Here is a 14,066-nt window from a genome sequence, read left to right as displayed (position 1 = left end):
CAACTGTTTTCATGAAACAGAGCCCCCCTCTGCGTTTTATCTGAGCTATGGCATGCCACCAATGAATCCATAACAGCCTAAGAAAAGTCTGCTGGATCAGGCCAATGGCCCTTCCAGTCCAGCATCCTGTTCTCACAGTGGCCAACCAGATGTGCACTGGAAGCAGGGCAGGAGCACAGCAGCCCTCTCCCCAAGTGGAATTCCCAGCAATAACTGGTGGCTATGGCTTGGTTATTGTGGCTAGTAGCCGCTGTTAAGTTAACCACCTTAAAATCCACTTTTAAAGTCATCCAAGCCATCACTCCCTCTTGTGGGAGTGAATTCCATAGTTGGAACTATTTGCTGTGTGCAGCACTGTTTTGAATGTTTCTTTTGTCTGGGTTTTGCTGATACGGTAAGTTACTGCATCTGGGAGTGTGGGTAAATCAGAAAGCATTGCATTTTGACAAGAGGCAATGTTTACCACGACAGTACTGCATGTTACCCCTGGGCCAGATGATCATCTGGAACCCCATGTCAAGCAGCAAGGAGAACTGAACCTCTGCCATGTATCTTTGGTTCTTCACTTGCCATGATGTTATTACAGTGGTCAGTTATGCCCCTGCAGACTGGGGCAAGTTGCCACTTTGTACATGGATGTCTGATTTCGCACTATGCCACACACATTCGCGAAGAGATAAGGGGTGCTCTTCCCCTGATCCAGTTTGTTCTCTTTCTCCCCAGACCCAAAACGCCAACCATAATGGAAACCACATAAGCGCTCGACGAAACTCCAGGCTGGCACTCATATTGGCTCACACGGCACTCGGGGTGGGTCTTGGGTGCCTGATTATATACATCATCTTCTGGATGAATATTTCTCACCAGATAATCGAAGTGTCAACCATCAGCCCCTGAGGATACACAACTTTCATATGCTAAAAGACCTTCCCTGCCCAAGATGCCCAAGTCTGAGAAGTCCTCCTAAACTGACATTGTGCTCTTTGAATCATTCTGTAAAGCGGCATGCTCTGAGCTGGCTCGAACGCATGTGCATCATGTCACTTCTATACCCTTGTTCTAACTAGGGATAGATTTACAATGCCAAGCAATGAACATCATGTGTGAGCCAACTCTGTGATGCCCAAAGATCTCAAACTCCTTCTAGGAGTATCTCTCCCCTTTCTCATTCTCCCACCCAGAGTTATTTTGATTTTGAGAGTCTTCTGGTCTTGTCCTGTTCCTCTTGACTGCTGACCATTCTCCCAACATTTCACAGATAATAATTGGGACATGCATGAAACACAACTGTCGTCAGAGTACAAATTTCAACCCAAGCCCTGTCCTTGACACCCACCCCATTCCCCATGGTCCTACTTCTTTGTCCTTATTTGTTTATCCTGTGATAACTTATCCCATGTGTTTTTAATGCAAAGAAGGCATTTGTGATATGCTTAGAGAGCCATTTGAGGCAAAATAAATAAAATATACATTGAGATCACCATGATTATGTGTTGTGTGATGTTTTCACAAAACTGCTGTTGGTTCCACATAGAGAAAGGAAAGTGGGATAAATTATAAATGTTCATTATCTGTCACATGCAGCTCTTTCTCCATTCTGCTGCAGTTCACCTTCTGCCCCAAACTGTGTTATTCTAGGGTTGTTATATCTTGAAGAGCAAAAAAGAGGACAGCCTGAGCTAGGGAAAGAGGTGCCTGGGTGCATCTCTTACTGTCCACTGTGGTTATTCGTCTTACTGTCCACTGTGGTGAAATTACATAAATTACTTACGTTACATTGTCATTACGTCATTCCACCCCATTCATTTTGACACAAAGGAAACACAATGCAAATGGGGTGGGGGTGGGGAGAGGGAATGTAATATGTAGATTGAAAACATCAACAACAGTGAACACTGACTTTATCTGCTGGAAGGGTTTGCATTGCAGATATGGTGGTGAATGAGCCAACATTGGCCATCTCAGCTCTCGTTTGTTTTCATCAGAATTCCCTGACTTGCCTAATCATGACACCTTCATGGCAGATTCACTTACTTCAGCTGTGAAGGTAGAACAAAGCCACCATGCCTAGCAGCCTTTGATAGCCCTCTCCTACATGAAATTGTCTAGTCCTCTTCTTTAAAGCCATCTAAATTTGTGGCCAGCCCTGCCTCCTGGGGGAGCAAGTTCCATAGTTTGACTAGGCACTGCATGAAGAAGTACGTTCCGTTATCTCTCCTAAATGATCCAACTTTCAGCTTTATTGGAGATCCATGAGTTCTAGTGTTATGGGAGAGGGAGAAACCCCACAAACCGCAACAACTGTCCTTCTAGACTGTCCTTATTCCGGGAGGGGGTTCCATCAATCACATAGCAGCAGTTTTGGTGCTCTTCTGCAATGAACCCACTTCCCCCAATAATCAGACTTTTTGCAATACAGGAAGAAATGAGGCAATGCACTGCCACGTCACCTAACCGTTCGCCATACAAATAAAAGCATGCACCATATAAATGTTCCATTAGCCGCTGATGACATCAACTTCCCCCTGCAATTGTTGTGCAAATATATCAGGGTGAAGCTCAAACTCGTCTTCTTCTTCTTCTTTTGCGCCAAACGGTAAAGGCCAGCAGGACAGTCATTTATGCAACTAACCGAGGGGTGTCCCTAATTCTCCTTCGCAACCCTAAATGCCCACTCTGTTTCTCCCCATCCTCGCCCTGCCTTCCTAGCTTCTCTTCCTGGGCTCCAGCGACAGGAGGCCACGGGGGCGCAGAAGCCCTGCACCCATGGCTTCCTCTCTCTCTCGCTCATGCACCCTTCCATGGTGCCGGCAGGAGCTGGGAGCGCAGCAGCGGGTGTCGTCCGTTCAGACTCTGGCTCTGCAAAAACGACGAGTAAACAAAGGGTGGTGGCAGACTCAGCTAACATGGCACCCTGTGTGAGCCAACATTGGACTCTGCCACCACCACCAAAATCCCAGCTGCATTTCCAAACTTTGGGAAGGAGGCACAAGCTTCTGGCAGGGTCCTGAAGCCGTCCCATCTCCTTCCCAAGGCCTCCCTTACCCAGATTTGAAAAGGGTCCCCCCTGGCTCAGCGCCCAGTTCATGTCACACAGCCCTAAATCTGTACTTACTAAAGGCTTATCCACACTCTGGAAAACCCGTTGTGTGAAGCTCAATCGGAGCAAACCACAAAGCATGGAAAATCCGAATTGACCGAGCGCTAAAGTATGGGTTTTTGCTGGGGGGAGGGACGACATACTCCAATGTGAAGATTTGAAAAGAGCTAGGAAAAAGTTAGGTGCCAGTGAGGCCTAAGAGCATGGGCTACAAGAGCAGCCACCACAGCTACAGTCCCTCCAACAGTCCCAGTTCCAGCACCGGCTTTCGGGCGCTGCAGACAGCTCCCCTGTGCTGGGGATCCTTGCTTTGGTTTTTGTACCATATTGACCTGAGAATGTCTATAGTAGAAAATGAGATCTGAGTTGGCACTCTGACAAGTATGGGATAACATTTTCACCATGCGACATCTTCTGATCTCCTAACAAGTGGGATGAATGGTTACTTAATAAACAGCTGCTGTCATCTTAATTTCCCCCATAAACTTTGTGCAAACAAAGCAGGATGAGTAGCCAATAAGCAAGTCAGTTGGAAGCAACCTTTATCTCTTTCTCAAAAAGCAATCTGTCCTTTGTTTGCTGAAACATGGGCTACAACATGTTCCCAGTCAGGAATACTTGGAGAGAGGATTGGTGGGCAGAGAGAGGCATCCATCTTTCATGCATTTCCTAGCCATTCGGAAAAAACTACTCATTGAGAGTGACCAGCCGGTCTCCAAAACAAAAGGAAGGTTTTTGGCAATTCTTCCAGGACTACTAAAGCAATTTCCAGCACCAGGCCTGGTTCCAACAACCGATTTTTGCCTCAATTTCTGACTTTGCCATAACATAAAATATGGAAGCATGTGCCCATCTGCAGCTGTGAAATTGTGCAGGGTGTGCTCTGTTTGTGTGCATGTGTGTCCATTCAGCCACACATAAAAGATGGGGAAAGTGAAGGCCACACTCCGTATTAATCTGACTGCTTTGGGTTACCAATTTCGTCATTCCTAGCCCCTTGTATTTCTGGGCTGAAAGACCCAGTGGAGCTGCTTTTACGTTCTTCCACAGCCAGAGCCCTGACTAACAGTAACTTGAGCAGAGCAGCCGGCAATGTAAAGCCAGCTCCCAGGCAAAGTTTTCAGAAAGAGGAAGGGGGGGGGAGAAGGGCTGGAGGGGCGGCCGAGGGGAGGAAGCGTAGAGCACCAGCAGCTAATCACAGACAGCTGAGGAGGAGCAGAGCGAAAGGCTTTAGAGACTGCGTTCAGGGAACACCAAAAAGGAAAAGGAGAGCAGGCCGTTCGCCATGAGCAACTACGAGAGGCTGAAAGACGATTCCCCCAACACTCAGGATCCACCTCCTTACTCTGACAAAGCCTCCCATGAAGACCCTGAGCCAACTAAATCTCTTTCTGGATCAGAACCCCATGGCATGGGCTGGCCCTCTAACCCTGTGCCATCCCAGTACCAACATTATGTCGCAGCTGTTGCAGGATCCCACCAGGTTCCGATCTTTCAACCTCCACAGGCCACCATCATCATTCGTGGCCCACCTGCCAATGAGCCTGATTACCTGGCGTACTCTATCTGTACCATGCTTTGCTGCTGCCTCCCCCTGGGCATTGCTGCCTTAGTTTACTCTATAAAGGTGAGTGAGCCCCTCCCTCTTTTTCTTTGGGCTGAGGGAGATGGGTTGCTATAATAACAGGGGGGTCCAAAAGGCCCCATGACCTTTTCTGATGGCCCTTTTAGCAGAGGCATGTAGAAGGCTACAGGGTGGCTTGTAATGTAGCTGAAATTCAGGGGGGCAGGTGAGGCTAGGGCTTCTGGATTTCAAGGTTTGGGGGCCCTTTCCCCACCCCAATAATTCAAGCCACCGTGTTGCCTGCAGGGACAGGGAGAAAAGGCAGAGCACAAAGTGGGTGATGGTTTCAAAGAGAACAGGATAAGGGGATCGCTAAGGTGTTGCTTTTGCTCAGTCGAGGCAAAACTCAGGCAGGGTGAGGTTCAGAGAGGGGACTGAATCACGTCTGTGTGTAAGAGGGTTCCAGCTGGCTGGAGGGGCTCAAGCTAAGATCTGCAACTTTGAATCTCCTACGCTTCAGCAGGAAATAAAATGAGCCTCAGCACATCTGCCTCTACCAGCAGTGTGAGTTTTTGTTTTGCTTAAAGGGGCCCAGCCTTCTGCATTAGTCTCTTGTTGCTATGGTGGAGCAGAGGATTCCCTGCTTGCAGTGGGTCCTCCAAGTCTAAGTATGACATTGTCACAGCCTCTGGCCAGTGATGAGTCAGATTCTCGCCCTACGGACATTTTGGGTAGCAATGCTTCTGGGATGTCTCCTGCGTGGCCTTCCTCCTTTCGTTTTGGAGGCCTGCACTTCACCACCTAAAGATGACTTGACTCCTGTTCCCTGGCAGGCGCAGGATGACTCTCAGGCAGCCAACATCCAGAGAGGTAGCTAGGTTGCAGCAAAACAGGAAAGTCTCTGATGACCACTTTAAAGTTGCATGCAGGGCCGTCTTAAAGGGATCGGCCACCGTGGCGCAACGATCCCTCGGCGCCCCCGGCAGGCCACCTCTCCGCCCACCTCCCTCCCGCGCTGGCCGCCCCTCGGGAGGGGGGGTGGGCGAGCGGGGGATGAGGGACGTGGCGCTGCAAGCCGGCCACCCTCCGGAGCCCCAGCTGGAGCACTGGGAAGGGCGCGCAAAGCCCCACACCGCTCCAGCGCCACGCCTCTCACCCCCCGAGGGGCGGCCAGCGCAGGAGGGAGGTGGGTGAGCAGGGGATGAGGGGCATGGCGCTGGAGCGGCGCGGGGCTTTGCGCACCCTTCCCAGCGCTCCAGCTGGGGCTCCGCAGGGCGGGCGGCTTGCAGTTCGCCCGCCGGCACGCAGGCGCCCGCCCGCCCATGGGGGCGGGTTGGGGAGGGGGCGCCCGGTATGCCGGTGGGCTCGCAGGGGCACCCCTGGGGGGCCCGCCGCCCTGGTGCGCCGCGCCACCCAGCCCCTATGATGAGACGGCCCTGGTTGAATGGATTCTTTGGGACAGTTGTTTTCACAAACTAGGCCTTGTCTGAGCTGCTGGGCAATTTTCCGAGTTAGGGGTGGGTGGCACTGTTTCGTGGTGGTCCAGGTCCTACTTGGATGGTCATTTCTAGAGGGTGATGCTTAGGGAGTGCTCTTCAACTCCCTGGACCCTTCAGTGTGGGGTTCCTCAGGGTTTGATTTTATCCCTTCTGCTGTTTAACAGCGACATAAAACCACTGAGTGCGGTTATCTGGAGTTTTGTAGTCCAGTGGTACCTTGGTTGTCGAACTTAATCCATTCCAGGAGTCTGTTCGACTCCCAGAACCGTTCGAAAACCAAGGTGGGGCTTCCGATTGGCTGCAAGAGCTTCCTGCACTCAATTGGAAGCCGCAGAAGCCACGTCGGAAGTTCGGCTTCCAAAAAACGTTTGCAAACCGGAACACTTACTTCCGGGTTTGCGGCATTCGGGAGCTGATTTGTTCGGGAGCCAAGCCATTCGACAACCAAGGTACCACTCTACTTTGTCAGCAATATGCTGATGACGCACAGGTCTACTTCTCCTTTACATCTGTCGTCAGTTCTCTCTCTCTTTCTCCACAGACCCAAGAAGGCAACTTGAATGGAGATGTGATAGTTGCCAAGCGAAACTCCAGGATGGCTCGCATCTTGAACCACACAGCCCTCGGAGTGGGGTGCTTCTGCGTTGTTATGTATATCATAATAATGGCGACTTTGTATTGGCAACTGAAAAATCAGCACCCACTTGACTGAGGATTCACTGCACAGCCTCCACATCTCGAAAGACCTCTCCACCGTTGCACTACTGAGAAGAAGGCCTGGTTGGACGTTGTGCTTTATGAATCATTCCATAGCAGGAAGTGCTAAAGGACTGAATTACACTTACAGCCTCATCACATGATTTCTGTTTATTTTACTTGGTGACCAATAATGGGATGTGTGAACTTCAAAGCCTTGTCCCTAAGGCATGGGTAGGCAAACTAAGGCCCGGGGGCCGGATCCGGCCCAGTCGCCTTCTAAATCCGGCCCACGGACGGTCTAGGAATCAGCATGTTTTTACATGAGTAGAATGTGTCCTTTTATTTAAAATGCATCACTGGGTTACTTGTGGGGCCTGCCTGGTGTTTTTACATGAGTAGAATGGGTGCTTTTATTTAAAACGCATCTCTGGGTTATTTGTGGGGCATAGGAATTCGTTCATATTTTTTTTTCAAAATATAGTCCGGCCCCCCACAAGATCTGAGGGACAGTGGACTGGCCCCCTGCTGAAAAAGTTTGCTGATCCCTGTCCCTAAGGTGACATCAAGTGCTCTTGGAAGTTCTACCTAGGGGGGAAATTGTAATATCCTATACTCTGCCATATATTCCTATACAAATTATAATTTTTAAAAACGGGGATGGGGTTTATAAGAGATTCTGAAAAAGACAATGTTATGAAACAGGATCTGGAGGTAATATGCATACTCCATTTACAATTATAGATCAGAGATGGACAAATACAGACATAATATAAAGCCAAAATAAACCATTGATATGTGAATGTGTGGAAGTGAGTGTCTGGAACTGTTTATTACGCAGGCGTAATGGTTAAATAAGGCAAAGTTACAAAATATGAACCCTATCCTACCAAAGCAAAGTAATTAAAATATTCAAATGCTCTACACTTCTTTTTTTGACATCTTTATTGAAAGTTCAAAAAGTACATGATTATATGTGCACTAAACATTGTGAGACGTAAATAAAAGAGAAAAAGAAAAAGAGAAACAGAACCTGTGTAGAAGGGAAAATAAAGGGGGGAGGGGGAACCCAAAACTGTATACTTTACAAGGTTGTTACTGTACTTCACCAGATCTTAACCTATTACAGTATTTGTAAGAATGGATTCCAGATATCATTGATTAAATCTTACGCAACAAAAAGAAACAGTCATCAAAATATATAAATCTTTGTTATTAGAAAACCAATTTGATATACAGGTATGGAGGGAGGATTGGAATAAAGATTTAGAGATCTCCATTTCGACCACACAGTTTGAAACTGTTTTAACTGCTATAACAAGGGTGTCTCTGGACCTTAGATGGAGGCTCATACAACAAAAAATAATATTTAGAATATACTGAACCCCATTACATTTGTTTAAAAAAGGGCTATCTAATATATCTAACTGTTGGAGATACAATAGGATAATGCTTCTCTAAAACATATGTTTTTTCATTGTCCTACATTGAAAGATTTTTGGCAGAAGGTAACTGAAACTATCAACAGAACTGTACAGAACAACCTTACATTTATAGAGCAAAATATCCTCTTGAATTATATAGCCAGCACATGGAACCTTATAAAAGAACAATACGAGTGGATTCTCCGTGCCCTTACCATAGCAAAAAGACTGATACTGATGAATTGGAAAAATTAAAATGCGGCTCCCTTCTACAATTGGATTGAAGACTTATACAAACTCGCAACATTTGAACAACTTGCATTACAAATGCAGACTTGCCATGGACAAATGCTCTACACTTAGCAAGTGACAGACATCATGGGTGATTCCAAGTAGGAATGATTAGGTTGTATCCAGTGCTTCCTCTACTCAGAGTATACTCATTGAAATTAATGGATATGACTGACTTAGGTCCGTCCCTTTCAGTGGGCTACCCTGAGTAGAATTCAGTTGGATACCACGCAGAGTCCCATGAACAATGGCCATGTTAATTGCCCCAGAATTGGCAACAATAAAATATAACGATCCATGCCCTTAAAACAAAGTTGGATTTAGAGCAGTGTGACTGCTTCTGCTGCACTGGGCGGCCCCGCACCAAATGTTGGCCTTGGGCAAGGAGTCTCTGAAATCTGAAAGACCAAAGTCTGCCCCTGCCTTAAAATCATGATATGGGCTTAACCCTCTGGCTCCCAGCTGCAACTCTCCTCACTCCCACCATCCTGCCCAGTTTTACCTTCCTATGTAAGACTCCTTCCTCCAGTTTGGATCACTTCTTGTTATCCAGATGATTAACTCCCTTTTCCAACCCTCCTGCCTCATCTGCTCAGCACTGCTGGGTCTGGTGCCTAAACTCCCCCAACGCTTCACCAACAGGAATACATGATTATCATACCCGTCTTCTCTTCCTACAAATTCCAGCCCAAGCCCTGCAGAACACAGGCAGTGAAGGTGTGGCCTGGGGCCAAACAGTGAGGCCTGGAGCAGAACATTGGGCACCCAGTCCTGAAGTGCCCCATCCCTGCCTTCAAGCTAAAGAAAAAAATGTGCCTTGAACGTGAATTAAATGTCATCTCTTATATTCATGCAGATTTGTGTTTAAAAGGCAAATACTGCAAATGTATGCTGCTTTGGGAGCCTCAGAGTGATATAAATAAATATGTGATATAATAATAATAATAATAATAATAATAATAATAATAATAATAATAATAATTTTATTTATACCCCGCCCTTCCCAGCCAAAAAAAACGGGCTCAGGGCGGCTAACATCAATTAAAATCACAGCAAAAAAACATAAACACGATCAATTTAAAATAACAGATTAAAATACAAATTTAAAAATTCAATTAAAACTGCAGGTCTCAATTTCAAAATAACCCACCAATAAAAGATGAAGCACTACAGTCGTAGTGTGGAAGTCAAACGAATCTATTCCAGAAGTCCATTCGACTTCCAAAACATTCAAAAACCAAATCGTGACTTCCTGCAGCCAGTCAGAAGCCGCGGAAGCCCCGTCAGACATTCGGCTTCCAAAAATAGTTTACAAACCGGAACAGTCACTTCCAGGTTTGCGACGTTGAGGAGCCAAAACATTCTGGAACTAAGCTGTTCGAAAACCAAGGTACGATTGTACATATTTTATGACTGGGGTGTATGCAGCTTTAGGGGAGGAGTCATTACCAATTTCCTCATTGCCAGCCACTCGTACTTCTGGATTGGAAGGCCCAGTGGAGCTGCTGTTCTATTCCAGAGACAGAGCATGGACTAGCCGCCACGTGAGCAGAGCAGCCGGCAATATAAAGCCAGCGCCTAGGCAAAAGAAGACCAAAGTCCACAGATAGAGAAAGAGGAAGGCAGGGAGGTAGCAGGAGGTGGGGAAAAGAGCTAGAGGTGCAGCTGAGGATAGGAAGAGCAGAGCACCCAGCAGCTAATCACAGACCACCAAGGTTCGGGGAGCACAGGAGAAGAAAAGGAGAGCAGCCGTTCGCCATGAGCAACTATGGGAGGCTGAAAGACGATTCCAACACTCAGGATCCACCTCCCTACTCTGACAAAGACTCCCATGAAAACCCTGAGCCAACGAAACCTCTTATTCGACCAGAACCCCACCGCATGGGATGGCCCTCCAACCCTGTGCCATCCCAGTACCATCATTATGGTGCAGTTGGTGCAGGATCCCACCAGGTTCCGATCCTTCAACCTCCACAGGCCACCGTCATCATTCGTGGTCCACCTGCCAATGAGCCTGATTACCTGGCGTACTCTATCTGTACCATGCTTTGCTGCTGCCTCCCCCTGGGCATTGCTGCCTTAGTTTACTCTATGCAGGTGAGCCCCTCCTCTTTTTCTTGGGGCTGGGGGAGATGGGGTGCTATAATAACAGGGGGTCCAAAAAGCCCCATGACCTTTTCTGATTTCCTTTTAGCAACAGTCTGTAGAAGGCAGCTTGTGGTATGGCTGAAATTCTGGGAGCAGGGGAGCCTAGGGATTTTGGATTCAGGCTTTGGGGACTCTTTCCTCACCCCAATTGATAGAGGAAAAATTAGGGTGGTTGACTTTTGCTGCCCAACTCCCCAAGGGACCAAGTCCCCTAAGTCTATGATCGGTCAGGGATAAATGGAGGTAGGATGCAGTGAAAGCAAGGCAGATCTTTATTTTTCTGTTGCAACAGAGTTCCCTCCCCTCCTAGCAAGGAGGCAAAGAGACCCAGAACCAAGAAGAAACATCTCTTTTTTAAAGGGTTTTCATTTTGGCATGGAGAAGAAGGACATCCCCTCTACAAACAGTCAGAAATTACATCACACATAATGTGGGGTAACTGTGGCTCAGGTAGGTCAAGGTGTTGTATTCCTAAGAATTTGGCAAGATTTACATAGTTCCAGACACAGTTTGCAGAAAAAGCATTTGATAAGAACAGTGGCAATTAATAAAAAGGAGGTTCAATAAATATAGGAGAGGGATCCCTTCAGGAACTTCCCAATTGCTACCTGCCTACGTGGACATAGGCAAGAGGGATTAAGGAGGCAGAGAAATATTTAGAGTCTTTAGGAGACCCAAGCTGGCTTTTGGATTCCTCTCCATACTTATGCATGTGTGCAATTATCAACATTTATTCTATATTTGAGACCTTAGAATTCCTACAACACCAATCATTTAAGCCACAGTGTCATGCTACAGGAGAAACAGCAGAGCACAAAGTGGGTGGTGGTTTCAAAGAGAACAGGATAAGGGGATTGCTAAGATGTTGCTCTTGCTCAGTCGAGGCAAAACTCAGGCAGAGTGAGCTTCAGAAAGGGGACTGAATGAAGGCTGAATGCAGGAGGATTCCAGCTGGCTGGAGGGGCTCAAGCCAAGCTATGCAACTCCAAATCTCCTACATTTCAGCAGGAAATAAAGGCATCCTCCGCCCTATAGTATCAGCACAGCTGCCTCTACCAGCAGTGTGAGTTGTTGTTTTGCTTGAAAGGGCCCAGCTATGGTGGAGCGAAGGAGTCTCTGCTTGCATTGGGTCTTCCAAGTCCAAAGATGACGTTGCCACAGCCTCTGGCCATTGGGGAAGTCAAACTCTGAATCTTTTATTTATTTATCTTTTAATTTTTCATTTATAATTTTCATTTATATATATTACAACAAGTTTTCCATCATAATTTTAACATTTCAAACTTTGATTCCCTTCCCCCTGTTTCTGTGGTTCTTTACATTTCTTTTCATCTTCCTGCATACTCTGAATATAGGATATATTAAAGACTGAATTAAAAACACAAATTCCCCTTTAGTTATTTTCCCCACCACACTGTGTCGCCTCTGTTCCTCACTTTATGACCTCTTCTAGCAATGTCACTTTTTCTTCTGTTTATCTTTCCTGCTTCCTGTTATTCCTCTTTCACCCAAACACAGTCATGAGCTTTCTCAGAAATGTGGGATTCCTCGGGGGTATGATTTTATCCCCCTGCTGTTTAACATCTACATGAAACCACTGAGTGGGGTTATCTGGAGTTCTGGAGCACGTTGTCAGCAATATGCCGATGACACACAGCTCTACTTCTCTTTTACATCCGCCTTCAATTCTCTCTCTCTCTCTCTCTCTCTCTTTCTCCACAGACCAGAGAAGCCAACCTTAATGGAGATGTCATAGCTGCCAAGCGAAACTCCAGAATGGCGCGCATCTTGGCCAACACAGCCCTCGGGGTGGGATGCGTCTTCATTGTTGTGTATATCGTAATAATGGCAATTATGTATACAAATGCAAAAAATCACCCTCCGCACAACTAAGGATTTGCCACACAGCTTCCACCTCCTGAAAGACCTCCCCACCACTGCACTAATCAGAGAAGGCCTGGTTGGAGGCCGTGCGTTTTGATTCATTCCATAACAGGGTGTGCTCAAGGGCTGGTATACACATGCATGTGCACCACATGATTTCTATTGAATTTACGCAATGACAAGCAGGGGGGTGCGTTAACTTTCAGAGCACTTGATGTCGTCACCTTAACAGCAACACTCGCGGGGCTGAAATAGACCTCATAATGTTTATTAAAAACCATTCGTTTTGGATTTAAGAACATTGAACAAATATATTACAACAAATGAAGGATGTATATTTAATGAAATTTTGAATAGTATTATTCCATAGTATTAAGTACACATAGAATGTAAACATGACAAATGCGTAAATATAAAGAAAATATAGAGAAACCAGAAGGAGGAGGGAGGGAAGCACAAACTTGTTTAGAGTTAAAGTATTAAGGTTAAAAGGAATAAGGTGTTTATGATGTATTATGATGGTGAAATTTGTAAAATCTGTAGAACCAATAAAGATCATTTAAAAAAAAATAGAGGTTATGCTCTGAAGGTGACATAGGGGGCCCAGACTCTCCCAAAAATACTGAGGGGGAGTCAAATGGGCTCAGCTCCCAGGAGCTGAGTGCAAGACACTCAGCTCTCATCTGTGGCTCCTAGAAGCTGTCAGCATGCAATAAAGGCCACACCCCTCAGGGTGGCTTCAATTGGCTGGCTAAACCTGGTGATGGTAGCTGATGAGTCCCAGACCCTCAGTGAGTTAAGGACTTCCCCTGCATGTGAAGACAGGCTCCGGGAGACTGAGGGTATGAGACCAATAGTGGTATCCGCACATGCTGTAGAGACAAGTGAGGGGCAGATGGTGCTGGTCAACCTGTAAGGTAGCCCATCTAGAAGAGGGAAATCTCTGATCCTGAAGCTCAGCTGTCTTGCAGGATATCTTTGGGAGAAGGAAAGGCTAAGGCATAAACCCTCCACAAGTCTGGAGTGCAGTCCCAAGACGGTTGGGTGGCGTCTTGTACACCTCCTTCCAGCAACTCCTACAGCCAAGCTGGTGCCAAATGTATTGCTCTGCTTTCCTTGAGACCACATCAGTGAGGCCAAGAGTCTTGTCACCTGGACAGCCCAGGACCACCTTACACACTACCCAGGCTTCCACCCCGGGGAGGTGACTTCGGTGCTGCTAACACAGCTGTTTGGCTTCACCTCATTCTCTTGAGACAGACGGGTGCCAACAACATTATGTGATGGAGGTGTTTCAGTGGAGACTGAGGGCAAATGGGGCAGTGGGCCACCAAACCTCAGGCAGCCCCCTCTTCGCCTGCCTTCTTACAGCCAGTCAGGGGGCAGTTCTGCCTGTGATTGACACTGGCTCCACTTACTGCCTCAAGGCCCAGCAGTCCCACGGCTACATGCTTTATGGA

General features: G+C 47.0%; 2 protein-coding genes across 2 annotated transcripts; both read left to right on the top strand.

Annotated features, from left to right (window-relative positions):
* Positions 1-4,260: 4,260 nt before the first annotated feature.
* On the top strand, positions 4,261-7,149 carry LOC117051617 (transmembrane protein 91-like). Its single transcript, XM_033158179.1, has 2 exons — positions 4,261-4,727; positions 6,705-7,149. Exons 1-2 carry the CDS (start codon positions 4,386-4,388, stop codon positions 6,873-6,875), a joined length of 513 nt encoding a protein of 170 aa, XP_033014070.1. The 5' UTR covers positions 4,261-4,385; the 3' UTR covers positions 6,876-7,149.
* Positions 7,150-10,179: 3,030 nt separating this feature from the next.
* Positions 10,180-13,167, top strand: LOC117051615 (proline-rich transmembrane protein 1-like). The gene is made up of 2 exons (XM_033158178.1): positions 10,180-10,671; positions 12,445-13,167. Exons 1-2 carry the CDS (start codon positions 10,333-10,335, stop codon positions 12,613-12,615), a joined length of 510 nt encoding a protein of 169 aa, XP_033014069.1. The 5' UTR covers positions 10,180-10,332; the 3' UTR covers positions 12,616-13,167.
* Positions 13,168-14,066: the final 899 nt, after the last annotated feature.

This window comes from Lacerta agilis, chromosome 8, assembly GCF_009819535.1.
Source record: "Lacerta agilis isolate rLacAgi1 chromosome 8, rLacAgi1.pri, whole genome shotgun sequence".
Lineage (NCBI taxonomy): Eukaryota > Metazoa > Chordata > Lepidosauria > Squamata > Lacertidae > Lacerta > Lacerta agilis.
Note: the sequence above shows the minus strand (reverse complement) of the source record. Positions and strands in the feature narration are given on the sequence as shown.